This window comes from Trichechus manatus, unplaced genomic scaffold (assembly GCF_000243295.1).
Source record: "Trichechus manatus latirostris isolate Lorelei unplaced genomic scaffold, TriManLat1.0 scaffold00005, whole genome shotgun sequence".
NCBI classification, from domain to species: Eukaryota; Metazoa; Chordata; class Mammalia; order Sirenia; family Trichechidae; genus Trichechus; species Trichechus manatus.
This window is the reverse complement of record NW_004443941.1, coordinates 34,695,307-34,722,225: the sequence shown is the minus strand read 5'-3', so window position 1 is coordinate 34,722,225 and position 26,919 is coordinate 34,695,307. Positions and strand designations below refer to the sequence as shown.

The 26,919-nt window shown below is 40.7% G+C and overlaps 1 protein-coding gene across 13 annotated transcripts in view; it reads right to left on the bottom strand.

Moving 5' to 3' along the window:
- Positions 1-13,919, bottom strand: part of NLRC4 (NLR family CARD domain containing 4) — a 152,353-nt gene extending 138,434 nt beyond the window's left edge. For 11 of the 13 annotated variants that reach the window (XM_023736339.1, XM_023736300.1, XM_023736309.1 and 8 more), the window contains exons 1-4: positions 13,507-13,564; positions 8,610-8,681; positions 4,672-4,932; positions 1,866-3,860 (exon numbers count right to left, since the gene is read on the bottom strand). In XM_023736339.1, coding sequence (XP_023592107.1) covers positions 1,866-3,860; positions 4,672-4,932; position 8,610 — 2,257 coding nt within the window. In that variant the 5' untranslated portion in view covers positions 8,611-8,681; positions 13,507-13,564. Of the gene's footprint in view, positions 1-1,865; positions 3,861-4,671; positions 4,933-8,609; positions 8,682-13,481; positions 13,565-13,729 lie in introns of those variants that run through there. The other 2 variants (XM_023736286.1, XM_023736291.1) reach the window with 2 other exon arrangements.
- Between the last annotated feature and the right edge of the window lie 13,000 nt (positions 13,920-26,919).

The following is a 26,919-nucleotide window of genomic DNA, read 5'->3' as shown; positions in this document are numbered from 1 at the left end:
AAAAAAAAAACCCAGATTTACTGGTCTGAAAGAGACTGGAGAAACCCCGAGATATGGCCCCTGGACACCCTTTTAGCTCAGTACTGAAGTCACTCCTGAGGTTCGCCCTTCAACCAAATAGATTAGACGGGGCCCATAAAACAAAATGAGATTAAATGGGCACACCAGCCCAGATGCAAGGATGAGAAGACAGGAGGGGACAGGAAAGCTGGTAATGGGGAACCCAAGGTCAAGAAAAGGAGAGTGTTGATATGTCGTGGGGTTGACAACGAATGTCACAAAACAATATGTGTATTAATTGTTAAATGAGAAACTAATTCGCTCTGTAAACCTTCATCTAAAGTACAATGAAGAAAAATTAAAAAAATCGAGGAGGAAAGCAGAGGCCCAGACACGCCTGACACCTTAAGGTGATTCTGAAACTCAGAATCCTGGGCGGAAAAATGTTAAGCACAAAATATTGGCAACCATTTCAAAAAGAATCTAAGCACATGTAGGTCACATTCAACCTGCAAGATCAGTATAAAGGAATAGCCATCAACAGGAGATGGTGAGCTTTCTAACACAAAAATCCAGCTGCCATAGAATCAACCTTAACTCATGGTGACCCTACATCTATCAGATAGAAGTGGGCTCCATAGGGTTTTCAATGGCTGATTTTTCAGAAGCAAATCTCCAGGTCTTTCTTCAAGACATCTCTGAGTGGTCTCAACCTGCCAATCTTTCAGCTAGCAGCTGAGCACGTAAACCATTTGTACTCTAATGAAGTCTGGGTGACTATCCAGAATCTTACAGAAGGGATTCCTGCATTGAGCAGGAGGTTGAAATTATCTCTACAAAATAATCTAGATTGTTAGATTTCTACAGTCATAGAAAAGTTCCTCTGCAAGGGGACAAGTGAGGCAGATCAGGGTGGGAGATCGCTTGTGAATGAAAACTAAGCTGGGATTGCTACTACAGTTAAGCAGAGCAAGGCTCCTGCACCCAAAGCTTTCCCCCCACACAGTGTCCCTGGCTCTGAGAGAGCATGAACTCTGGTCTGCACAGGTGGGGCAGACACTTGCCTTTAGTGTTATTTGGAATTTGGGGAAGACTCTCCTTTATCCAGGAAGATTGCCCCCACCTATCTGAGTCTGAAGTCTGAAATGTTTTCATCTTAGACAAAGCCTGTTCCTGAAATCTTTTTCAAAATGCAGCTATTTGGGGTAGGGGTGGGGCTGGTTATGTTCTACAACTTCCCAGATGAGAATCTAGTAACACAATTAGCCACTAGCTCCTGCAGGTGATTGGTTTACAGGCTGGATTTCTTCCAAGACTTGGGGGATGGGGTGTCACTTGGCAGGAAACCAGTTGGTGTTGGGTGGAGATGGAGATGCCAAAAAGGGAGAGAGTTTCCTGGAGACAAGCTTAATCCACTTTAGTGCTTTTCAATCAGGCTATAATTCCAGCCCTGGGAATTTTCCTTAGGACCTTCCAATCTGATAGCCTTCCCCCAACATGGGCCTCCCTCCCCAGCTCTCCCATCTCCCCCTTCCAAGTCCTGGCACCTCCTAGAAACTATAGTTGTTAGTTGCCATTGGATCAATTCCAACTCATAGAGACCCACTATGCGTAGAGTAGAACTGCTCTATAGAGTTTTCAAGGCTGTGACCTTTCAGAAGCAGATTGCCAGGCCTGTCTTCTGAGGCACCTCTGGGTGGGTTCAAACTGTCAACCTTTTGGCTAGTAGTTGAGACTTAACTGTGCCACACAGAGACCTTACTAGAAACTATTAGGAAATTTAAAACAAAACTATATGATATCTAATTTTTCCACAGTATCTAGCCAGACTTCCTTACAGCTTAAACTACTGATGCTTACAATACCTGCCAGTCGCTGAGTCTGCAGATCGTGAACGGTCAAGGTTTTCAGGTTTGTCACAGACGTGATGTGCTGCTCGTCTTCTATGGTTAGTGGACTGGCGTCAACCATGAGAGAATGAATGTTCTTACAGGTGCTGAGTACAGAACTGAGGCGTCCAGCCATGCCAGCACATCTCTTAATGTGCAGTCTGAGGCTTGTGGCGGAGCTGAATATCTTCCCCAGATATTTGATATCTTGCTTACTCAACTTGTTGAAATCTCGGAGTGTGACATCCAGAGTCTTGAATTCCTGCTTCCAATTGAAGAACAAAGACACAGCCCTGCTGGGAATGTAGGTTTCTGAGGACTCTCCTGTGTGGGTCCTGCTGGGGTCTTCTACAGTCTTGTCCCATGCAGCCACAGCTTTTCCATAGAAGTCCAATTTAATGAAGTCCAGAGCACTTGCACAATTAGGCAAGTGTTCAAAAAAGTCAAATAAGTAACCAGGAATGTTCTCTGAGTTAATATATAAGCTTTTACCACGAAAGAAAGCTTCAAATTCTTTGCTTAGTGCTGATTTGGACATACTTTCATGGAATAAATTGATGCCACACTCTGCAAAGGAGTTTATGTTTATGGCTTTCAAAATTTCTTGCTCATTGGTGTTTTTCACATTTTGCATAGATTCCTGTCTCCAGAGAGGCCTCTTGGCAATGCAAAGCCCAAGGAGGCTGCCATGTTGATACACTGTTGCAAGATGTTTCATAACAATCCTGGTGGCTTCGGTAGATGAGCCACACGTGTACAGGAGCAGGTTACTATACATGGATGTAATGTCTGAAATGGAAGCCATTTTCTGCAGGTAACCATTCCCTTTGGTCACCTCCTGTGGCTCATGAGATGTCAACAAACTGCTGAGTCTTCGTCCTGCTATGTACTCCTGGAATGATTTATGAAAGAATTTATACTTTGGCTTGAACCTTTGAGCTGTGTATTTACAAAGAAGTCCAGTTGTCAGTAGTACATCCTCATTCACGCTGGACAAATCCTCAGGTTTGAAATCAAACCTGTGGCAGAACACACCTTCCAGAGCTAGATCTCCGCAGTGTTTGAGGCTCCAAGTAAATTCACTTGCAGCTATGCCTTTATGTTTATGCTTGTTTTTATGTATCAGCAGATCATAAAAAGTATGGAACAGCGTTGTTTGTGTGCTAGCGTGGAACTCAGTCTCCCCCATCTGGATTGCACAAGTGATGACCACAAAGAGAGGGGTCTTCATCAGTTTCCTCAAACTGCTGGATTTCTTCATCTGCATCAACAAGCCTTCAGCAAGCTCCTTTATCAGCACTTCCTGGATGAGAGTCTGGGCACTGTCCTCTGTCATATCTCCCACCTCGACAGTCAGAGCGCCAAACTGCCTGATGTGCCTCAGGCACTCAGTGGTGGTAGTGACAATGACCATATTCTTGAAGCGGTGATTTTCCTTAATCAGGGCTTCAATTTCTGGGCATTTCTGAGGTTTGAATTCATTGTAGCCATCAAGGAGAAAAAGAACACTTTGCTGTAGCCTTAGCAGTGTGGCCCTGAAAGTCCACTTCAAGATCTTGTCAGGCATATCCAGCAGTTGATCACACAAGGTTTCAAAGAGTCCACCCTGGGCCCTGCTCAGTCGGAGGAAGAAGACAAATTTGAACTTGGCCAAAGCCCTGCACTTTCCAGAGGCCCAGAGCATGGCGATTCGCTGGAGCAGAGTGGATTTCCCTTTGCCTGATTCCCCTTCAATGAGGCAGGGGCTCTGAAGGGCCTCCAGCAGACCACTCAGGGTCAGCTGCTCCACGCGATGATGGTGTTGGTCCTTCCTCCACAGAACAGGTTCTGTGAAGGTGCTTTTCAAATTAAAAATGATGTCAATATCCTCACCCAGGGGATAGAAGTTCAGAAAAGATGGGGTATGGTATAACTTCTTTAAATCTTGTGCCAAATTGTCTAAGTCATCTTCTGACATCTGATCAAAAAAACCTGTTACAAAGAGATGATGTTAAAGAGGATCCAAACTTGTGTCTCCTCAGAACCTAGAGTTTAGGAGGAAGAAGGGGAGTGATGCTTAGAAATCCCCCATTAGTGACTTTAATTTCCTTCCCTGGTTCTGAGCTGGCACAAGGGTTCCAAATATCTCCTCCTGGTTTTTCCTGTCACCTTCTACTCTCCTTCCTCTTTTGCTTTCTATTTCCTCCTCTCTACCATCAAATCTTAGAGCAGTTGGTTAGAGATGGGAGGAACCTGTGTTTGGGTTTACAAAAGTGAGGGGTATGGCTAAGAATGGTGGTTAAGGGTAACTTTCAGCAGGTCAAACCTTACCTTTGATTCAAATTTGTCTTGGCATAATTTACTAACTAAAAAAAATAAAAACTAACTTAATATTTTATGAAAAGCAGAATCATTCTCCTTGAGTTTGTCAGGCTCCATGATGTATGGAGTCATGGAGTAGGTGTTAGCTGGGCCATTCACCCAAAGATAATCCTCATTAGACTGAGGAACGTTGAGCACCACGACAGCATTTACCTTACTTAGCGCATTTATGGTCCAGTTTTATTTTGAAGCGAGACTGTATTAAATCATTCTCTAGCTAAAGTTACTTATTTGGCTTCACCACAAGTGATCTAATGGCAGTTTTCCGTGAGAGAGTCTGAGCTTTTCATTAGCATGAACCACAGCCCTCTGCTAGGTGGTTTGGAGAGGGAGGAAAGCAGGAGCTCTGTCATGGGGCTTATGGACCTTCTTCATGGTTTATTCTATTTGTAGGAACAGATGCAAGCAAATTGATACTTACTTTGTCTATTTAAGTCCTTAAATAGAGGATAGTTCCACTTCTCAAGAGATTTAAGAAAGAGGTTACAGGCCTCTGAACCCTTCTTTAAAATCATATGAATGGTTCCTCTTGCAGCATCCTGCTCGACCTTCTCACAGCAAATGATGTTTACTTCTTCATAATTCAGAACATTCAATACAAATAGATCATCCACAATTTGCTTTATAACAGTCATTCCCATCCTTTGAATGAGGTTTTGACTATTTTCCTTTACAAAATTCACTGAGGGAGGGAAAAAAATATATATATATATAATTTGTATATCAGCATCTGTTGCCAGAGTGTTAGAGCCACGTATTTTTGTTCCCTTTGGACCCATCTTGAGTTACTGAAGATGTGAAATGCTTGACTTCAGGCCATCAGGGAAAGCTCTGCAAAGCCCCTCAGAGTCCATGGTGAGCAAGATGGTTTTGCTTTGGTGATAAAGTAAGATGAGTAATCTTATCCCCACTATAAAATGGTCCCAAGTGAGGTAATAGTGGTTAAGATTGCAGGCTTTGAAGGAATGACATGACCTGGGTCCTGCCAATTGCTACCATCATGTTACCTTGGCATATTACTAAACCTCCTTGAGCCTATTTCAATGATGTGCCGGTAAATGTTTAACAAACTGGCTCTTTGGAGATAAAGGCCCTAATTTGCTGCATTTACCAATTTTCATTGTGTAAATATTCCCACCATGGCTGATTTCAAGCTAAAATGTGATGTCAACTGTCTAACAAAAATCCTGAAAATGTAACAAACTGTAAGAGCCAGCTCCAGCATGCCACTGGTTTCTAATCTGTAAAATGGGGACGCTATGGATTGAATTGTGTCCCCCAAAATATGATGAGGTCTTAATCCCTGCACTGGGGAATAAGACCTTGTTTGGGGAAATAGGATTTTTCTTTCCAGATGCCATCAGTTAAGTCAAATGAAATTGCACTGGAGTCGGGTGGGTCCTAATCCTAATCCATTCAGTTTTTTTAAAGAGAGAGGCTTCAGGGAAGAAATAGATGCCATGTGTCTCTGGAAGAAGATCCATCTATAAACTGCATAGGAATGTCAAGGATTGCTAACTGCCTACAGAAACTGGAAGAGAGGCTCAGAGAAAGAATTGACACAGCCAAGACCTTGATTTGAATGTCCAGCCTCTAGAATTGCAAGGAAATAAATCTATGTTCCTTAAAGCTACCTACTTTGTGGTACTTTGTTATGAAAGCCCTAGGAAACTAAGATAGAGGATAAAATAGCATTTAACTTATGAAGCTGTTATAAGAATTCATGTATTGTAATTCATACAAAGTAATAGCTCAAAATATGTTAGCTATTTTTTTAGCCATTATTCTGCTGCCTCTACTCAAGGGAAAGCACATTTTATCTCCCACAGACTTCAGTCTTTTCTGAAGAGTGTTACTGCAAAACATTTGTCTGCATACAGTCTAAGCTCTCTAACCTCCCCTGGTTACTGGGGAAGCCGTGTCATTTTTTTTTATTTATTTTATTGTACTTCAGGTGAAGGCTTAGAGAACAAATAGTTTCTCATGAAACAGAAGTACACATGTTGTTTTATAACATTGGTTAACAACCCCACAACATATCAACCCTTAACTTCTCAACCTCTTTTTTTTTTTTTTTGGTGAAAATACACATAGCCGAAGATACACCATTTCAAAAATTTCTACATGCACAGTTCAGTGATATTGACTACGCTCTTCCAATTGTGCTGTTATTCTCACTTAAGATGAAGGCTTACAGAACAAAATAGTTTCTCATTTAACAGGTACTACAAATGTTGCCCTATGACAATGGTTAACAATCTCACAACACATCAACAATATCCTTACTCAACCTTGGGTTCCCTATCACCAGGTTCCTTGTCCCCTTCTGCTTTCTGGCCCTTGTCACTGGACTCCTGTACCTTGTTAGTCTCATTTGGTTTTACGGGGCTGTCCACTCCCAGGCTGAACCGTGAACCTCGGAGGTAACTTCACCACTGAGCTAAAAGGGTGTCTGGGAGCCATACTCTCGGGGTTTCTCCAGTCTTCTTTAAGCCAGTAAATCTGGTCTTTTTTTTTGTGAGTTAGAATTATGCTCTACATCTTTCTCCAGCTCTGTCCAGAACCCTGTGTTGTGATCCTGGTCAGAGCAGTCAGTGGTGGTAGCCGGGCACCATCTAGCTGTACTGGACTCAGTCCGGTGGAGGCCTTGGTAGCTGTGGACAATTAGTCCTTTGGACTAATCTTTTCCTTGTATCCTGTTCTCTTCATTCTCCCTTGCTCCCGAAGGGATGAGACCAGTGGAGTATCTTAGATGGCCGCTCACAGGCTTTTAAGACCCCAGACACTACTCACCAAGGTAGAATGTAGAGCATTGTCTTTATAAGCTGTGTCATGCCAATTGAGCTAGATGTTCCCCGAGACCATGGTCCCCACAGCCCTCCGCCCAGCAATTCAGTCCCTCAGGGAGTTTGGATGTGTCTGTGGGGGGAAGCCACGTCATTTTTGTGTCTAGCTCTGCAGGGTCTAACTGTAAATGCAGACCACACTGTACGCAGGCAGTCCCTGTCAGCCCGGAAGAATGTCTCCCTGGCTTCTCATTCTTAGGCACTGCCTGTACTAGTTTTTGTCCTTTGCTTTAGCTCCTGGCTTTCACATATTTCTTAACTGATTGCTTCTGGAGAGCTAATGTGCTTCTCCCAAAAGTCCCAAGACCTCTGTGGTCTGAAATGCACCCTCAGCGCTCCAACCCCCAGGATGCTACCCCAGCTTGCCTTTCTCTACATTGCAGATATCAACTCCTAACCTCAGTGGAAATGTTCCACGACCCCATCTACATGTCCTGTCAGGGAGTCCCAGCTCTCTCCTTCTGGGGTCTTATCTATTCTCTCAGCTTTTACATTCTGTCTATGGAGATGACTTCTAAGTCTGTGTCTAGTCATGATCCTCATTTCACAACTGAAGTAGTATAGCCTCAGAAAGTCTAGAGACCTGTGCAAGGTCACAGGACTAGTCTTTTCGAGGTTACATTTCTTCAGCTGTAAAGTGAGGGTCATGATATTCTCTCTGACTACTTCAAAGGCTCATGATAAAGTTTGAATAAAGTCGCTTTAGTCATGTACATGAAAAAGTTTCAAAATTTGGAAAGTGCACTGCTATGTAACTGGAAGGTATTTTTTATTATTAACCATGAGACATCTTCAAGCATCTGGACCACCATATGTTTCCCTTATCAAGTAGTCAGGGGACAATGATGCTGCTTATTCATTCATTCAGTATACATCCTTATCAGAATATCTTTGTCCTAGAACAGCACTGTGCAATAGAACTTTCTGCAATGATGAACATTCTCTAGATATGCACTGCATAATACGGTAGCCATTAGTCACATGTGTCTGTTCAGAACTTGAAACATGGCTAGTATAACTGTGGAAGTGAGTTTTTAATTTGATTTAATTTTAATTTATTTAAATTCAAATTTAAAAAACCACATGTGGCTAGGGGCCACTGGATTGGATGGCACAGGTCTACAGCCAGTCATCAAAGTGATCTACAGTTTGCTTGCCACTTATAAGATTTATACACTGTTTCCTCGCAATGATCTTGACAAGTGTAGCTCTCTGTTGTCTGGTTGGGAGGTTATGGCTGAATAGATGACGGCAGGTGACCAACAGTTTATGACACACACCTGGCCATTCGTTGTGTAGGTTCTATTGTATCTCTGGTTCTGCCTTTTATCATGGGCTGCCATGTTTGTAACTGAATTTCCAAAACAAGAGTATATATTGGGAATTCCATATATAACTAATCAAGAGAAGGAATGAGTCGATTTCTCATTCAATACCATTAGCATTTAGGACACTATTTAGGATTATATAGGACATTATATAATCACGCAGACGTTTTTTCTAATATACTTACTTGTTCTGAAAAATAGTTTCCAAATGGGCAGGTCAAAGATGATCCCAGTAATGTCCTCTTCTTTCTGTACAACTAGCAAAACAGAACCAGAAACTATCAGAAGGGACTGGAGAGATTATCCATTTAAGGCTCCTCTTTTTATAGTTGAGGAGATAACAGCCCGAAGCAGTTAAGAGTTTGTGCAAAGCTGCTGGCTATTTATGGCCAAACCCAAAAGAGAACCCAGGTCTTGAGACCCCAGCCTAGAGCTCTAATCTATGCTCAACTTGAACTGTGCATTTCTTTTCAAAGTTTCTTTACATTGTTGCTGTTCAGAGGGAAACTTGCACTAAATAGTAAAAGATGATATGAGTAAGTGTCAAAATGAGTGGTGCAGAGGGTAAGTTCTCTCTAATTGTTCCAGAAAAGGTAAGAGCAATATGAACTAGAATCATCCAGGGAGGAAGTTTTCATGGAAGAGATAGCACACGAGCAAGGCCTTTAACAAAAGGTAAGATGAGGCCAGGTGGTTTGGCTGGGGTAGGAGTGGATGAGGCTTCCAGGTGAGAGAAAGAAGAGGAGCAAAGGTAAGAAGGCAAGGAATATAAGTAACTGAAGAAAGAGCAAGAGAAGTTACGGTGCCAGGATACAAAGGGGGAAAGCTATAGAAAGCCTCGACTGCCAAGATGAGGCATTTGTACTCTATTCTTTGGGAAACGGGGAGCCATAATGGAACCAGACGAATGTTCAAAGTGATGTTTTCAAGATAAGACGCAGATTTCTAGGTCCTGGTATAGTCCTGGAAATCCTGGGGGCATGGTGGTTAAGAGCTACAGCTGCTAACCAAAAGATCGGCAGTTCAAGTCCACCAGGCGCTCCTTGGAAACCCTGTGGGGCAGTTCTACCCTGTCCTATAGGGTCTCTATGAGTCAGAATCAACTCGACGGGAATGGGTTTGGTTTTTTGTTTTTGATATAGTCCTGACTTTTCATCCCCCCAAGACAGACAGTGAGGAAACAACTTCCTCTTTCTTTCTTTATCCTCTGTGCGGAAAAGCAGGTTCCCAGAAGCCTAATGCATGGCCTATCTATGAGTGCTCCATCTATGTCTATCCCTGAAACAGATAAATCAGATTACCCAAAACCAACTCCATTGCCATCATGTCTATTCTGACTCATGGAGACCCTATAGGACAGAGTAGAACTGTCCTATAGAGTTTCCAAGGCTGTAATCTTTACGGAAGCAGACTGCCACTTCTTTCTCCCGTGGAGCAACTGGTGGGTTCGACCTCTGTTTGCAACTGAGCACTTACCACTGAGCCATTATCCTCCCCCAGTTCCTCCCCCTATACACACATATACTGCCCCAGTGTCAAGATGAAGACACAAAGCCTATATTTAGAAATGACATTATTGACTGATAGAAAAAGGGAAAGAAATGGAATCACAGGGTGGAAAGAGGCCAAAAGAGGGAGCTATGTGAGTGGGTGCAAGTTTAAGAAGTTCTTAAGACCATCCTCAAGTTCAAAAATTCACTACGAGGACTTACAGAATCAGCAAAGCTGTTATACTCACAGAGTAATCATAAACATTGCTCAGTGAGCACTTTCATGTATGCATTTTTATTATTGTGTATATTTATTACCTTTGGCAATTTAAGTGGGTCACCATCAACATATTTTTAAAAATTAAATGAAACTATCAGAATGCACTGTATTATTTCATGAAAGTTTTGTTTTGAATATTTATGTATCCTGGCACTGGGTAGTGATATAAAATGTATTTGGCATTGTGGGTTGAGGTAAATAAATTTTGAAAGTCAGTGTCTTAGGGGAACTACCCAGGAGGGTTGGTTAATTTTTCATGGAAGAGGTGTCTTTTGAGTTGTACTGGAAGGAAAGCAAAGTTCACCAGGCAGTGGAAGTGAAAGGCCATTTCTAGGCAGAGGAAGCAGCACAGGGAAGGGGCAGTGGGGGAACAGCCTGAAAACAAGAGGCAGTCAGCACAGGAGCATGAGCAAGGGCCTATGTTTTAGTGTCAGGATTTGGTTCAAATTCAAGCTGGGAGGCCTAGTCAAGGGGTTGTGACTGGGACACAGAAATGACTCAGTAAATAGCAGTGTGATGGTTAAGATTGTGTGTCAACTTGGCTGGGCCATGATTCTCAGTGTTTTGGCGGTCGTGTAATATTGTGATCACTTCCCTGTTGAGATTCAATATATGATCACCCCCATGATGGTTTCTGCTATGAGTAGCCAATCAATTGAAAGGGAGTTTCCTTGGGCATGTGGCCTGCATCGAATATAAACAGACATTCTGGCAAGGCTCGGGGGCTTTTCCCTCGAGCTGGATCCTGCAGCTGGCTCCTATTCATCTGACCTCTTGTTCTTGGGACTTGAGCTGACAGCTTACCTGCAGTCTTGCCTGCTGATCTTGGGATTCATCGATCTTTGCAGCCTGTGAGCAAGAGCCCTGCCCTCTGACCTGCCAATCTTGGTTTTGCTAGCCCCAGCAGCTACGTGAATCAGGAGAAGCCTCCATCCTGACGCATGGACTTGGGACATTCCAGCTTCTGCAACTGCATGGGCCAGTTCCTTAATATAAATCTCTCTCTCTATATATATATAAATACATATTTACTGGTTTTGCTTCTCTAGAGAACCCAGCCTAAGACAAGCAGCTAATGACTTTTCTTCCCTCCCTCTTCACTCCTCTCCCAAAAGGGGCAAGTCTGGGAGAAATCTGACCGGGTGTGATTTTAAATGAGAACAGAGGAAAGGCGGAAGAAGATAGAGGAAGAAGCCAAGAAGTTCCCTATATTCACAAGTAAACAGAATAAACTGGTCCCAGATTTGACCATCCAGTCACTTTGTTAAAATAATCAATTAAAACTGCTGCATGGAACATCAGGCAATGGAATTTCAGCTGATTTTGAAGATACTGAAAATTCATATTCAGTTTAGATGCTAAAAGTATTCATCCTACTTACAGAGAAAAATCTGTGACGAGAACAAGTGAGAGCCGATTAAATAGTTATTAACTGCTCTTGGGAATAAAATCACCCCATATACTGGAGCTCATGTAGTCCACTTTCAGTCACCCATTGGCCTGAAGTTCAGGGCTATGACCAGTTTGCTCTCCAAGTTGCTATGAGTACCCCCCTACCCCCTCCTACCCCAGCAAGCTGTCCAGTAAATAATTATGAATTGGGTGGAAGAAGTCCTTTCTGTATATTTGCACTTTGGAAAACAATATCTAGAACTAATTCGAAAAAGGGCATTTTCTTACAAACGGTACGTGAACTCCTCAGAGAACTAAAGCTCCTAAGGACCCGTGCAGCCCACGTGTATGGAGCTATTCCCACATCTCGCAGAGGAAGTAAGGGGAAGGGTATAATTGGGAGCAGGGAGGCAGCACATGGAAGTGGAAGATGTGTGTGGCTTTGACATGGCAGATCTGAATTCCAATCCTCCCTCAGCAGTTTATTAGATAGGTAATCCCGGACTAGTTACTTAACATTCTGAGTCTTGCTTTCTTTATGAGAAACACTGATGTGAATAATACCCACTTCTTAGAACTGTTGTGAGGATTAAATGTGAAAGCAGCTGGTACAGAGATGCTCTGTGGCTGTTAGTTGTCTTCCATTCTAGCAAAAAGACTGTAGCCTAGAAGGTGATTATATCTCCAACAGACCCCAGTAATCTAACATATTGTTGTTAATATTAGTATTACATAGAAAATCTAACATATTGTTTCTTAAGTGGCAGGAGCACTAAACTAAGTTACAGGAGACCCGGGTTCTGTCCTAGTTCTGTAGACAATTAGCTGTGTGACCTGGGGCAAGTTATTTACTTTCTCTTGGCTACACATTCCACCTCTCTACACCAGGGTTGTAAGGATTAACTGAGATAATGTACTTAAAGACCCTGTCACCTAACAGGTGCCCTGTAAACAGTGGTTTCCTTCCCTTCTCCCTCTAGATACCAAGTTCTCATCAGTAATTCAGGGGTTGGAGGAATTAAGTAGTTCCCCCAATCCTTTCAGCTCTGACCTTCTGTAATGCTAACAGTCCCAGCAACAAGAATTTGTTTCCTTTCTGCAGTGTGAAAAAATATTTTCAAAGTACTTTATTTTGTCTCACAGTAAACCCAAACGCACCTCTTGGACTCAATGTACATTTAAACATCAATTCAGAGGAAAGTGATGAAACTCTGGTACACAAGTTAACTACCTCTAAAGGTTTCTATACAGGCAAATTCAGCCAGTCACCAAACCCACATTCCTCAATGTTAAGGCTTTTATACCTCCTTATGAGTTGAAATCGACTCGATGGCAATGGTTTTTAATGGAGAGGTACATAAGCTTTAAATAAATATAAGCCGTATTTTTAATATCTGGCTTTAAGACCCACTTAAATCTCATTCTCTCTCCTGACAGTACCTGACTGAGCAATCCAGTTGCCCTTTCCTTGGTGAATCGAAGACGCCTTTTTAAAAGAAGTTTGTGTTTTTTTTGTTTCTGTTTCACAGTGAAGTATGGTGCTCTTGTAATTGTTCTGTGACAGTGAGTGTAAGAGCAGGAGAAACACTGGCCAGTTTTTTTTTTAAAGCATACTAAATGTAGTTTGGACTCAAGTGCTTTCAAGTTTCGAATGGGAAGATGAGTGTAGGCAGAAGTAGCAGAAAAGAGGTGGGTGTGGAGACTTAAGCAGGGGCTAGAAATTCGTCTTAGGAAAAGAATTACTCATTTGTTTCCTGGTTTGTTTTCATTTTCACTTTTTACAACATATGAATCCTATTACTGTTGATTTATTCCTTCTGTAGCTTAAAACGAAATTAAATGCTTTGAGCATTTGGCCCTGGGTGGTACAAATAGTTAAGCGTTGGACTACTAACCAAAATGTTGGTGGTTCAAACTCACCCAGTGGTTCCTAGGAAGAAAAGCTTGGCAATCTGCTTCCAAAAGGTTACAGCCTAGAAAATCCTATGGAGCACAGGTCTGCTCTGACATACACAGAGTCACCATGAGTCGGAATCAACTTGACGGCAACTAACAACAACTACAACAAAGAAAGAGAGAGAAATGAATTGAACAGGTTTGGTTAGTTAAAGCATATTGCTATTGCTGTCAAGGTCATGCTTACCATCTGTGCCTTGAATCCCAAAGACTTCAGCAAATGCCTACTCTCAGTCACCAGGGTTCTGAGCTCAGTTGGCACTGACCGAATGGATCACCGGTATCAGTCCACTCCACCAATGATGCACAGGAACCGCCTGCTGAATAGGAAGAGCCATGGCTCGCACTGCCAAATGCACATTCAGCGTTTGTGGTTACAAACGCCAGGAAACACATTTGCACTCAGCGCTGGGAATGGAGAAATCTCCCTGCACTTCTCTAAAAATCAAATTCTTGCGTACTCTTTTCTCTATCTTTGCACAATCTACTGAGGACTTGTTATGTTGCATAACTTCTTATTTCAAAAAGAGCATTGTAATATTAGCCTATCCAGCACAGAGAATATCTAAGTTTCTCCCTAAATAAAATTCTGCATTATGGACTTTTTGGTGGGAGTGATAGCAGTGTTTCCCAACTTGTGAGGTAGGCTTCTATGATTTTTAAAATTGTAATGAAATTTTAATGAAACATGTAAATATATGTGCATAGAGAAAAAACTGCCAAGATAGGCACCAAAATATTAACTGTGCTTATCTCTGAGGGGTAGGACTATGGGTACCTTAAGTTTTCTTCTTTTCTTTATTTGTATATTCTAATTTTCTGTAACAAACATCTATTGCTTTTGTAATAACAAATGTTGTAATACCAGATAAAAAGGGAAAATGTAGAAATCATGGCAAAATTATATCCACATTCATTCAAACACATCCTCCATGCTGCCTCACCAGTTTCCTTTGCACATAGACTTGCAGTCAGGCGTTTTCAATGAACTTAGAAAGGAGAATTAACTAGAAACTTTTGCATTATGAATAAGTTTCAAGAGCTATGTCCTTCGCTTGTTTTTGCTCTTCTCCCAGTGTCTCCTAACTCCTTATTATCCTTGGAATGTGTTGTTGTTGTTGTGTGCCATTGAGTCGATCCCAACTCATAGTGACCTTATGTGACAGAGTAGAACTGCACCATGGGGCTTCCTAGGTTGTAATCTTTACAGGTGCAGATCTCCAGGTCTTTTCTCCTTCGGAGCCACTGGTGAAGTCAAACAGCTGATCTTTCGGTTAGCAGCCGAGAGCTTAACCATTACACCACCAGGGTTCCTCCTGAGAGTGTAGCATAGTGGAAGTGCTAAGAGCAAGTAATGCAAAAGTAATTGCAAATGGTCTGTAACACAGTAATCAAATTTAGTTTCCCCTTATCACTATTATTCATAGAATCATAAATTTGAGAAAGATTCCAGAGCTAATTCAACTTCCCACACAAAGCAAACACTAACGTCTTAAAAAATCCATGCCAATCAGCTGCTAAGGCATTAATTAGTGTGGCAGGGTGCCCATTATTTCTGCAAGTTTTCTATAGGATTCTGGCTACAAATAAGAGAACCCATTTCAGTGAGTGTAAGCAGGAAAAAAATTTATCAAGGATATCAGGTAGCTCACAGGCTCTTCAGGAGAGTCCAGAGAACCAGATTTGAAGGCTATGCAGCCAAGAACAAGGTCCAAATTACAATGCTAGATTGCTTGCTTGGAAACCTACTGTTGTCACCATTGGACATGGGTTCTGCAGTACTCTACAGCTAGAGTAACAGCACTGCTGCTTCCAAAATCTGGATATCTCCCTACCACCTTCACTGGGTTGAATTTGACATTGGTACAATCTTGGTTGCAAATATGTGCTTGCTTACCTCAAGGGAGGCAGTGAAAAAGGGTTTCTGGCTTCTACCTTGGGGCTGTGGGTAACATTATTTGGGAAATTTCCCAAATGTTTAAGCAAGTGTGTAGGGGAGATGGTAAGGCCAGGGCTTAATAATAATAATAATAATTTTAGGTAAATAATAGTTCTATCTGCTCTATTCTTTTTTTCAATGCCTTTGTTTGACTTAGTGTATGAATTTCACAGTAATAAACTCGGGTATGAAAAGATACGCTTTTTCTTTATTTCTCTATAAATCAAGCTGTTCTAGAATGCAATCTCCATTTAAATGATAGCACAAAACTTATCTACTCATTCTGAGGTAAACTTCCAGTTCAGTAATCCCTCAGTCTATTCAGGTCTATAACTTAGTCACATTTCAACTTAAAACTCCTGTGGATCTTTCCTCTTTTAATCCTTGGATGTATTCTAAGTTTCCAGAGATTTATACAAGGGCTGACCCTAGCAGCAATAAGGAAAACCAGAGTTATCTTTTCTACTCAGCTCCTATGACAGAGACTTATCATGTTTGCTGGCAATTTTGAGGCCTAATTTATGAATTACTGTTTGATACTTTCCCTCTATTTTTTAAAATCAATTTTAATGAATTATAATGTACATACATGAAAATGCACACATTTTAAGTTGTAGAGTTGGATATGTTTTAATAAATGTATACACCCATATGAAGACCACCACAAACATAATTACAGCATATTTCCATCACCCTAAAAAGTTACTTGGATCTACTTTGCAGGTAGTCTCCCCACCCCCAGCTCTGGTCCCAGGCAACCGCTAATCTGCTTTTTGTCATTATAGATTATATTTCTCTTATCTAGAATTTCATATTAATGGAATCATAAAGTACATACTGTTTTGTGTCTGGCTTCTATCATTCAGCATAAGTTTTTTTTATATACATCCGTGTTGTTGTATGTGTCAGTAGTTCATTCCTTTTTATTGCTAAGTACTAGTCCACTTATCATTATATATCCATTAATTTATTCATCTATTGATAGACATTTGGGTTGTTTCCTGTTTTGGGCTGTTAAGAATAAAGCTGCTATGAAATGTTTCTCTGTAAGTGTTTGTGTAAACATAGGTTTCATTAGGTAAGTACTTAGGAGTGGAATCATGGGTAGTATGGTAAGTATATTTTTTTAACTTTATAAAAGAAAAAAAACTGCCAGCGTTCTTTGTATATGAGAGTTCCAGTTGGTCCACATCCTCTCCAGTGCTTAGTATTGTCCGTTTTTAATAATTTAGTTTTTTGAAGGAGTCTGCAGTGGTGTAGAGCTGTGGTTTTAATTTACATTTCCCTGGTTACTAATGATGCTAGGAATAACCAAACAAATATCTGCTTTTGTGAAGTGTCCAAATCTTTTGCCCATGTATTAATTGCATTGAATTATAAGAATTCTTTAAGTATTATAAAGACCAATTCTTTGTCAGATATATAGATATAGATATATAGTGCCTATTTACTCCCAGTTTGTGATTTGCCTTTTCTTAACAATGTCTTCCACAGAGCAGAATTTTTTTTTATTTTTATGAAGTTCAATTCACCATTTATTTTTATTTTTTATTGTTGTAGTTTAAATGACGTTTACATTTCAAGTTAGTCCCCCATACAAAATTTTATACATACATTGTTATGTGACCCTAGTTGCTCACCCCATTCTGTGACAGCACACTCCTCCTTTCCACCCGATTCCCCATGTCCATTCAACCAGCTCCTAACCCTCTCTGCCTTCCCATCTCACCTCCGGACAGAAGCTGCCCCTTTGGTCTCTTGTATGTACTTGGCAAAGAGGCACACTCCTCATGAGTATCACTTTATGTCCCACAGTCCAGTCCAATCCCTGTCTGAAGAGTTGGCCTCGGAAATTGTTTTAGTTCTGGGCTGATAGCGAATCCAGGAGCCATGCTTTCCGGGGTTCCTCCAGTCTCAGTCAGACCATTAAGTCTGGTCTTCTTACTAGAATTTGAGTTCTGCACCCCATCTTTCTGCTGCTCCATCAGGGACTCTCTGTTGTGTTCCCTGTCAGGGCAGTCATTGGTGGTAGCTGGGCACCATCTAGTTCTTGTGGTCTCAGGCTGATGAAGTCTCTGGTTTATGTGGCCCTTTCTGTCTCTTGAGCTAATACTTTCCTTGTGTCTTTGGTGTTCTTCATTCTTCTTTACTCCAGGTGGTTGGGACCAATAGATGCGTCTTAGATGGCCGCTTGCAAGCTTTTAAGACCCCAGACACCACTCACCAAAGTAGGATGCAGAACATTTTAAGCTTTGTTATGCGAGTTTTTTGTTTGTTTGTTTTCACCATTTATTTCTTTTATGATTTGTGTGTTTTGTGTCCTATCTAAGATCTTTGTTACCACAACTTGGCAAAGCTTTTCTCTTATTTTTTTTTCTAGAAGTTTTATAGTTTTAGCTTTTACATTTAGATGAATGATCCATTTTGAGACAGTTTTTGTGTATGACGACTGTCTTAAGTTTGACCCAAAGGAGGGTCTGTGGGTGTAGTGGGTGGTCTGTCAGGTGTGGCAGAGGGAGTGAGATCCACACAGGAAGGCCAGGAAAGAAAGAGAATGTATTATCCACAGGTCCCAGAGAGAAGACACAACATGCCTTGCAGTGCTGCAGAGAAGGGACATGATGCTGGAATGCACTCAAACAAGCTGTGGGGAGCAAGAGAGAGAGAGAACCCATGAGCCAAAGGCTTTATTGAGGTTTTGAGGCTGAAGTCTCAGGGTTAGCATGTGCTCAAGTCGTATTGGTCAATTTGGAAGTTTCTAGTGTTTTAGTACTGGGAAGGAGGGAAATTTTATCACAAGAAATCATACAGAGCTTGCTCAGGAGAGACAAGGAGTAATTACAGCTGTTGAGAGACTGGGTTATATTATAGCAACAGTATCTTTGTCATAGGAATCTATATAGGGCATGGCCAGGAGGACCATTTACAGACAACATCTATTGAGGGGCTATGTGATAAGATAGGAATGGCCATGTCAGAAACTGGGTGAAAGGACAACTAGGAAGAATTAATGGATGCTGAGGCAGTAAACTGTGTATGTCTCAAATTGGCCTTGACAGTGGGAGGTAAGGGTCAAAGTTCATTTTTTCCCATACAAATATTTAGTTTTGGTTTTGCTTTTTTCCCAGCACAGTTTGTTGAAAAGAATATCCTACTGAATTATCTTGACCTCGTTATCAAACACTGATTGATCATACAAGAGTTAGTTTCTGGACTCTATTCTGTGCCGTTGCTCTGTGTCTATCTTTATGACAATACACACTGTCTTGACTATGTAGCTTTATTTTAAGCCTTGAAATCAAGTGATGTAAATCCTTCAATTTCGCTCTTTTTAAAAAACTGATTTGGCTATTCTAGGTCTTTTGCATTGTTACACAAATTTTAGAATCAATTTGTCACTCTTTACCTAAAAAGTCCTGCTAGAATTTTGACTGGGATTGCTTTAAATCCTTAGATCAATTTGGGGAGAATTGACATATTAACTATATTGAATCATTAATCTATAAGTATTGTATTAGTTTCCTGCGGCCGCTGTAACAAATTACCACAGATTTGGTAGTTTAAAACAACAGAAATTTATTCTGTCACAGTTCTGAAGGCCATAAATTGACATAAATAAAAATGTCAGTAGGGTGGTATTCCCTCTGGATGCTCTAGGTGAGAATCTGTTCTTTGCCTATGGTGGCTGCTGGCTGTTGGCATTTCTTGGATTCTGGCTGAATCACTCCAATCTCTGCCTCTGTCTTCACATTGCTTACTCCTCTGTGTGTGTTTAATCTCTCTCTGCCTCTCTTTTATAAGAATACCTATGATGCTATTTAGGGACTACTTGGATAATCCAGAATAAGCTACTTTTCTCAAAATCCTTAACTTATGTCTTTTGCCATATAAGGTGCTATTCACTCTTTTGCTATATATGGTAATAGTCACAGGTTCTGGGGATTAGGATGTGAATACATCTTTGGTAGGGTATCTTTTTTCAACCTGCCACAGTCCATCCTCTAAATTCCAAAGATTCACATCCATTCCATATGCCAGATATAATTCACCCTATTCCAACATCGCAAATATCATAAACTATTACAGTATCAAAGCAAGTTCAAAACCTTATCTAAATATTATCAGCTCAAAAGTGCTAAATTTCAAAGCAGAGCCAAGATGGTGGACTATTCAGACACAACAAGCCATCCCTCTGCAATAAAGACCCGAAAAATCAAACAGAACAGATACATGCATCAATCCCGGAATCCTGAACTTTAAATGAAGGGATAAAGTATTAGATAGGAAGCCACTGAGAAGAAGAAACTGATTGAAAACCATGAACAGGTAGAGATACAGAGTGGAGGTTCCCTGCCAACTGACACAGCATGGTGCAGCCATTTTGAGATAAAGCCAAAAACCCCGCACAAAGAACCCAGAAAGGCACCTTCATGGAACTCCCAATAGAAGATAGAGGAATAGCATGGACACATCCAGAGCGAAGTAAGGTCCTGTTTGCTGGCTGCAGCTCAAAGAAGTACCCAGACACTCTCACACAGTAACCAGAGGAAAACACACCTACAACCCCCACCTTTCTAGTGAGTAGCGACAAGAACCACCCCACCCCAGCAGCCCCAACTGCCAGGGACCACAGTACAAGCCTCGCCTATTCCCCCCTCATCTAGATCTATACACCTCCCCCCTTCTCCCCCTCCTGCATTCTCTTCCCACCCCAGCCACACCTCACTGCACACCTCCCTCCAGGCCGGCCAGTCTGGCTACACCACAGCAGAGTGATCTGGCCCATGCACTCTCCCTCTCACTGTCTCAGCACCACTACACTGCAACTGGGTGACCAGGCACAGCATTGGCACCCCCCCTCCCCATCGGCTCCGTGCAGCTACCCCACAGCTAAACATCCAGGCCCATGCCCCTCCCTCCCCACTGATGCTGCCCCATCGCCCCACAGCTGGGTGACTGGCCCCATGTCCCCTCCTTTGCTGCCAGCTCTGCCCCACTGTACCACAGCCAGGCAACTCAGCCCTGTGCCCTCTCCCTCCCTGCCAACTCCACCCTGCTTCATTGCAGCTGGGTGACCTGGCCCCAAGCCCCCTCCCTCCTGCTGGCTCTGCCCTGCTGTGCCACAGCCAGGTGACCTGGCCCTGTGCTTCCTCCATCCCCACTGACTCTTCCCCACTGCCCTGAAGCTGAGCATCTTGGCCCATACCCCTCCCACCCCGCCAGTTCCACCTCACTGTCCTGCAGCTGAGCAACATAGCCCTACCCCACTCCCACATCACCAGTTTCACCACGCTGCCCTGCAGCTGAGCATCCCTGCCAGTGACCCTCCCTCCCCACTGGCTCCACCCCACTGTGCCACAACTGAGGGACCCAGCCCCACATCCCTCCTCCCCACAGGCACTGCCCTGCTGCACCACAGGCAAGCAACCTGGCCCAAAGCCCCTCCCCACGAGGCCTCACCCATTGCACCACAGCTGAGCAACCTGGTTCCACATCTCTCCCTTCCCTCTGGCCCTGTATAGCTGCCTCACAGCTGAGCATCCCAGCACCATTCCATCCTTACCTGCCAGGCCCACCCCACTGCATCACAGTTGAGCAAACTGCCCTGCGCATCTGGACAATGTGGTGAGAGCTAGAGGGCCCACAGACAAACAAACAGCAAACCATGCCCAGCGTGCCTTCCCAAAAATATCATAACAAAACAAAACAGCAGGATGAAACAAAAAAAATAAAATCAATAAATAAAGAAAATAATACCTATGTCTCAGAGACAGCAGACAATAGCAAAACATATTAAAAAGCAGTACAAGATGGCTCCGGCAAGTGACCAAAATAAAGAATCAGATGACTTTCCAGTAGAAGAAAAAGCAGTGGAACCACCTTATATGGAATTCAAAAGACTAATATTTAGGGCTCTCCAAGAGAGTAGTAAAGATAACAAGGAAAACACAGAAAAGACCAAGGAAAAAATGGACAAAATCATGGAAAACACAGACAAAACCAACAAAATATAGCCAAAATCAAGGAAAACAGAAACTAAACAATAAAAGAATTCAGAGGAAAAGCACAAGAACAAAATGTGAAAATAAACTAGCAATTAGAAATCATTCAGAAACAGTAATTAGAAATCCAGAAGATAAATAACAAAATTTCAGAAATGGACAACTCAATAGAAGGTTTTAGTAGCAAATTTGAAACAATGGAAGGCAGAATTAGTGAGATTGAAGACAAATATGTACACACCACCTTGTATGAGGAAAAATCAGAGAAAAGAATGAAGAAAACCAAAGAATTATGTGGGAAAAAAAATCAAGAGCAAAAATTTGCACATGATCAGAGTTTCAGAACATGGGGACAATATGGAAAATACAGAGAGGATTGTTGAAGATTTGGTGGCAGAAAACTTCCCTAATATGAAAGACAGAAAGCTGACTATCCAAGAAGCTCAACAAACAACATATAGGCTAGACAACAAAAGAAACTCGCCAAGACATATCATAATCACACTAGCAGAACCAAAGATAAAGAAAGAATCCTGAGAGCAGTTCAAAAAAAAAGAAAAGTCACTTACAAAGAGGAAACAATAAGACTAAGCTCTGATGACTTGGCAGAAACTATGCAGGCAAGAAGGCAATGGGATGACATATATAAAACCTTGAAAGAAAACAATTGCCAACCAAGAATAATATATCCTACAAAACTCTCTCTTAAATATGATGGAGAAATTAGGACATTTCCAGATAACCAGATACTAAGGGAATTTGTAAAAACCAAATCAAATTTACAATAATTATTAAAGGGAGTCCTTCAGTTAGAGAACATACAACATAAGACAACACCCCGAGGCTAGGACAAAGGACAGCATCAGCAAGATACCAACCTAGGTAAAGAACTCTCAATAATAAAACAAAACGAAAAGATTTAAAACAGGGAACCAGAGACATTAATCTGCAAATGATGACAACGTCAAAACAATAAAAAAGGGGATAAATGGTGTAGGTATAGAACTTTCAAATGGTAAGGAAATCAAGGTGATAGTAAATAATAAATGACTGGTTTAAACTTAGGAAGAGAGTCTAAATTTCAAGGTAAGAACAAAGAAAGTAAACAAACCTACTCATCAAAATAAAAAAGAAGAAAAACGTAAAGAATCAATAAACAAACAAAAAAAATGAAAAGAAATTCCACAAATAAAAGGGACTCAGCACAGGAAAGTAAGGGGAACAAAAAATGTAAGCACCATAAAAAAAAGCACAACAAAATAACATCACAAACTCACAGCTACTGATAATCACACTGAATGTAAACAACTTATATGCACCCATAAAGAGACACAGAATAACAGAATAGATTAAAAAAAAAAACCCATCAATATGCTGTCTACAAGAGACACAAAGACATAAATATATTTAAAATCAAAGGATGGAAAAAATATATCAAGCACACAGAAACCAAAAAAGAGCAGGAGTGGCAATACTAAATCTCATACAAAATAGACTTTAAGGCAAAATCCACCAAAAAAGACAAGGAAAGACATTATGTAATGATTAAAGGGACAAACCATCAAGAAGATATAACCTTAATAAATATGTGCTGAACAAAAGGGCTACAAAATACGTCAAACAAACTCTAACAGCACTGAAAAGAGAAATAGACAGTTGCACAATAATAGTAGGAGACTTCAACACACCACTCTCAGTAAAGGACAGACCATCTAGGAAAAAAACTCAACAAAGGTACAGAAGACCTAAAGGCTACAGTCAATCAACTTGATCTTATAGACATATATACAACACTGCATCCAACAGCATCCAAGCATACATTCTTTTCCAATGCACATGGAACATTCTACAGAATAGACCACATTTTAGGCCACAAAGCAACCCTTAATAAAATCCAAAGCACCGAAATAATACAAAGCATCATCTCAATCACAATGCCATAAAAGTAGAAATTAATAACAAAAAGAGCGAGGAGAAAAATAAAAATTGGAAACTGAATAACACCTTGCTTAAAAACCACTGGGTAATAGAAGAAATCAAAGAGGGAATCAAAAAATTCCTAGAATCAAATGAGAATGAAAACACATCATACCAAAACCTTTGGGACACAGCAAAGGCAGTGCTCAGAGGCCAATTTAAATGAATAAACACACATATCAAAAAAGAAGAAAGGGCCAAAACCAATATGTTAGCCCTACAACTTGAACAAACAGAAAGAGAACGGCAAAAGAATCCCACAGTCATCAGAAGAAAGGAAATAATAAAGATCAGAACAGAAATAAAAGGCTGAAAAACAATAACAAGACAAAAAGTTGGTTCTTTGAAAAGATCAACAAAATTGACAAACCATTGGCCAAACTGACAAAAGAAAAACAGAAGAGGAAGCAAATAACTCAAATAAGAAATGAGATGGGGGATATTACAACAGACCCTGCTGAAATAAAAAGGATCATAACAGAGGACCATGAAAAATTGTACTCCAACAAATTTGAAAGTCTAGAGGAAATGGACAAATTTCTAGAAACATGCTACTTACCTAAACTAACACAAACTGAGGCCGGAAATCTGAACAGACCCATAACAAGAGAAGAGATGGAAAAGGTAATTTTAAAAGGAAAAAAAAAAAAAACTCCCAACAAAAAAAAGCTCTGGCCCATATGGCTTCTCTGTAGAATTCTGCCAAAGATTCAGAGAAGAGCTTACACCAGCACTACTCAAAGTATTTTAGAACATAGAAAAGGAAGGGATACTTCTGAGATCATTCTATTAGCCAGCATAACCCTGATACAAAAGTCAGACAAAGACACCACAAAAAAAAGAAAATTACAAACCAATATCTCTCATGAATATAGATGCAAAAATTATCAACAAAATTCTAGCCAATAGAACTCAGCATCATATAAAAAAAATAGTACACCACGACCAAATGGGATTCATACCAAGTATGCAAGCATGGTTCAACATTAGAAAACCAATCAACATAATCCATCACAGAAATAGAACGAAAGAAAAGAATTACATGATCATCTCAATTAATGCAGCAAAGGCATTTGATAAAGTCCAACACCCATTCCTGACAAAAGCTCTCAATAAAATAGGTATAGAAGGGAAATTCCTCAACATAATAAAAGGCATCTATACAAAACCAACAGCCAACATCATTCTCAATGGAGAGAGGCTGAAAGCATTCTCCTTGAGAACGGGAATAAGACAAGGATGCCCTTTATCACCACTCCTATTTAACACTGTGCTGGAAGTCCTAGCTAGAGCTATAAGGCAAGAAAAAGAAATAAATGGCACCAAAATTGGTAAGGAAGAAGTATAACTATCCCTATTTGCAGACAATATACTATACATAGAGAACCTGAAAGATTCCACAAGAAAACTACTGGAACTAATAGAAAGATTCATCAGAGTAGCAGGATACAAGATAAACATACAAAAATCAGTTGAATTCCTATACACCAACAAAGAGAACTATGAAAAGGAAATCAGGAAAATAATACCATTTATAACAGCACCTAATAATATAAAATACTTAGGAATAAACCTAACCAGGGACGTAAAAGCCCTATACAAAGAAAACTACAAAACACTACTGCAAGAAACCAAGAGAGACCTACATAAATGGATAAACATACCATGTTCATGAATAGGAAGACTCAACATTGTGAAATGTCAATTCTATCCAAAGCAATTTACAGATATAATGCAATCTAGATCCAAATACCAAAAGCATTCTTTAAAGAGATGGAGAAACTAACCATTAACTTTATATGGAAAGGAAAGAGGCCCCAAATAAATAAAGCATTATTGACAAAGAAGAACAAAGTAGGAGGCCTCACACTACCTGATCTCAGAACCTACTATATAGCTATGGTAGTCAAAACAGCTTGTAGTGGTACAATGACAGACACATAGACGAATGGAACAGAATTGAGAACTCAGACATAAATCCATCCACCTATGGTCAGCTGATATTTGCAAAGGCCCCAAATCCATTAAACTGGGAAAAGACAGTCTCTTTAACAAATGGTGCTGGCAAAACTGGATGTCCAAAGTAAAAAAGTGGAACAAGACTGATATCTCACACCATACACAAAAACTAATTCAAAAAGGATCAAAGACCTAAATAAAAAACCCAAAACTATAAAGATCATGGAAGAAAATATAAGGACTGCGCTAGGGGCCCTAATATATGGCATAAATAGTATACAAATCATAACTAACGATGCACAAACACCAGACAATAAACTAGGAGCTCCTGAGAATTAAACACTTATGCTCATCAAAAGACATCACCAAAGTGTAAAAAGAGAACCTACAGACCAGGAAAATATTTTTGGCTATGACACATCCAACAAGGGTCTAATCTCTAAAATCTATAAGATACTACAACTTTGTAACAATAAAAAGATAAATAATCCAACTAAAAAATGTGCAAAGAATATGAACAGACGCTTCACCAAAGAAGACATTCAGGCAGCTAACAGACACATGAGGAAATTCTCGTGATCATTAGCCATTAGAGAAATGTAAATCAAAACAACAATGAGATACTATCTCACCCCTACATTACTAGCACTAATAAAAAAAAATAATGGAGAAGTTGTGGGAAGATTGGAACTCTTATGCACTGCTGGTAGGAATGCAAAATGGTACAACCACTATGGAAAATGATATGGCACTTCCTTAAAAAGCTAGATATAGAAATACCATGCAATCCAGCAATCCCACCCCTAGGAATATAACCTAGAGAAATAAGAGCCATCAGACGTTACACATGTTCATTGCAGCATTATTCACAATAGCAAAAAGATGAAAACAACCTAACAGCCCATCAACTGATGAATGGATAAAACAATTATGATATATACACACAATGGAATATTACACAATGATACAGAACAATGATGAATCTGCAAAACATCTCACAACAAGGATTAATCTGGAGGGCATTATGCTGAGTGAAATAAATCTATCAAAAAAGGACAAATACTGAATAAGACCACTATTACAAAAACTCAAGAAAAGGTTTACACAGAAAGAAACTATCTTTGATGGTTATGAGAGGGGGAGGTGTGGGAGGGGAAATCACCAACTAGACAGTAGATAAGTAGTATCTTTGATGATGAAGGAAAAGGCAATACACATTACAGGGCAAGTCAGTACAATGTGACTAAGGCAAAGTCATAGAAACTTCATAAACATATCCAAATAGCCTGAGGGACCAAGTTACTGGACTGAGGGCTGGGGACCATGGCCTCTGGGGACATCTAGGTCAGTTGATTAACACAGTTCATAAAGAAAATATTCTACATCCGACTTCGGTGTGTAGCTTCTGGGGTCTTAAAAGCTTGCAAGTGGCCATCTAAGATACATCTACTGGTCCCATTCCTTTTGGAGTAAAAGAGAATGAGAAAACCAAAGACACAA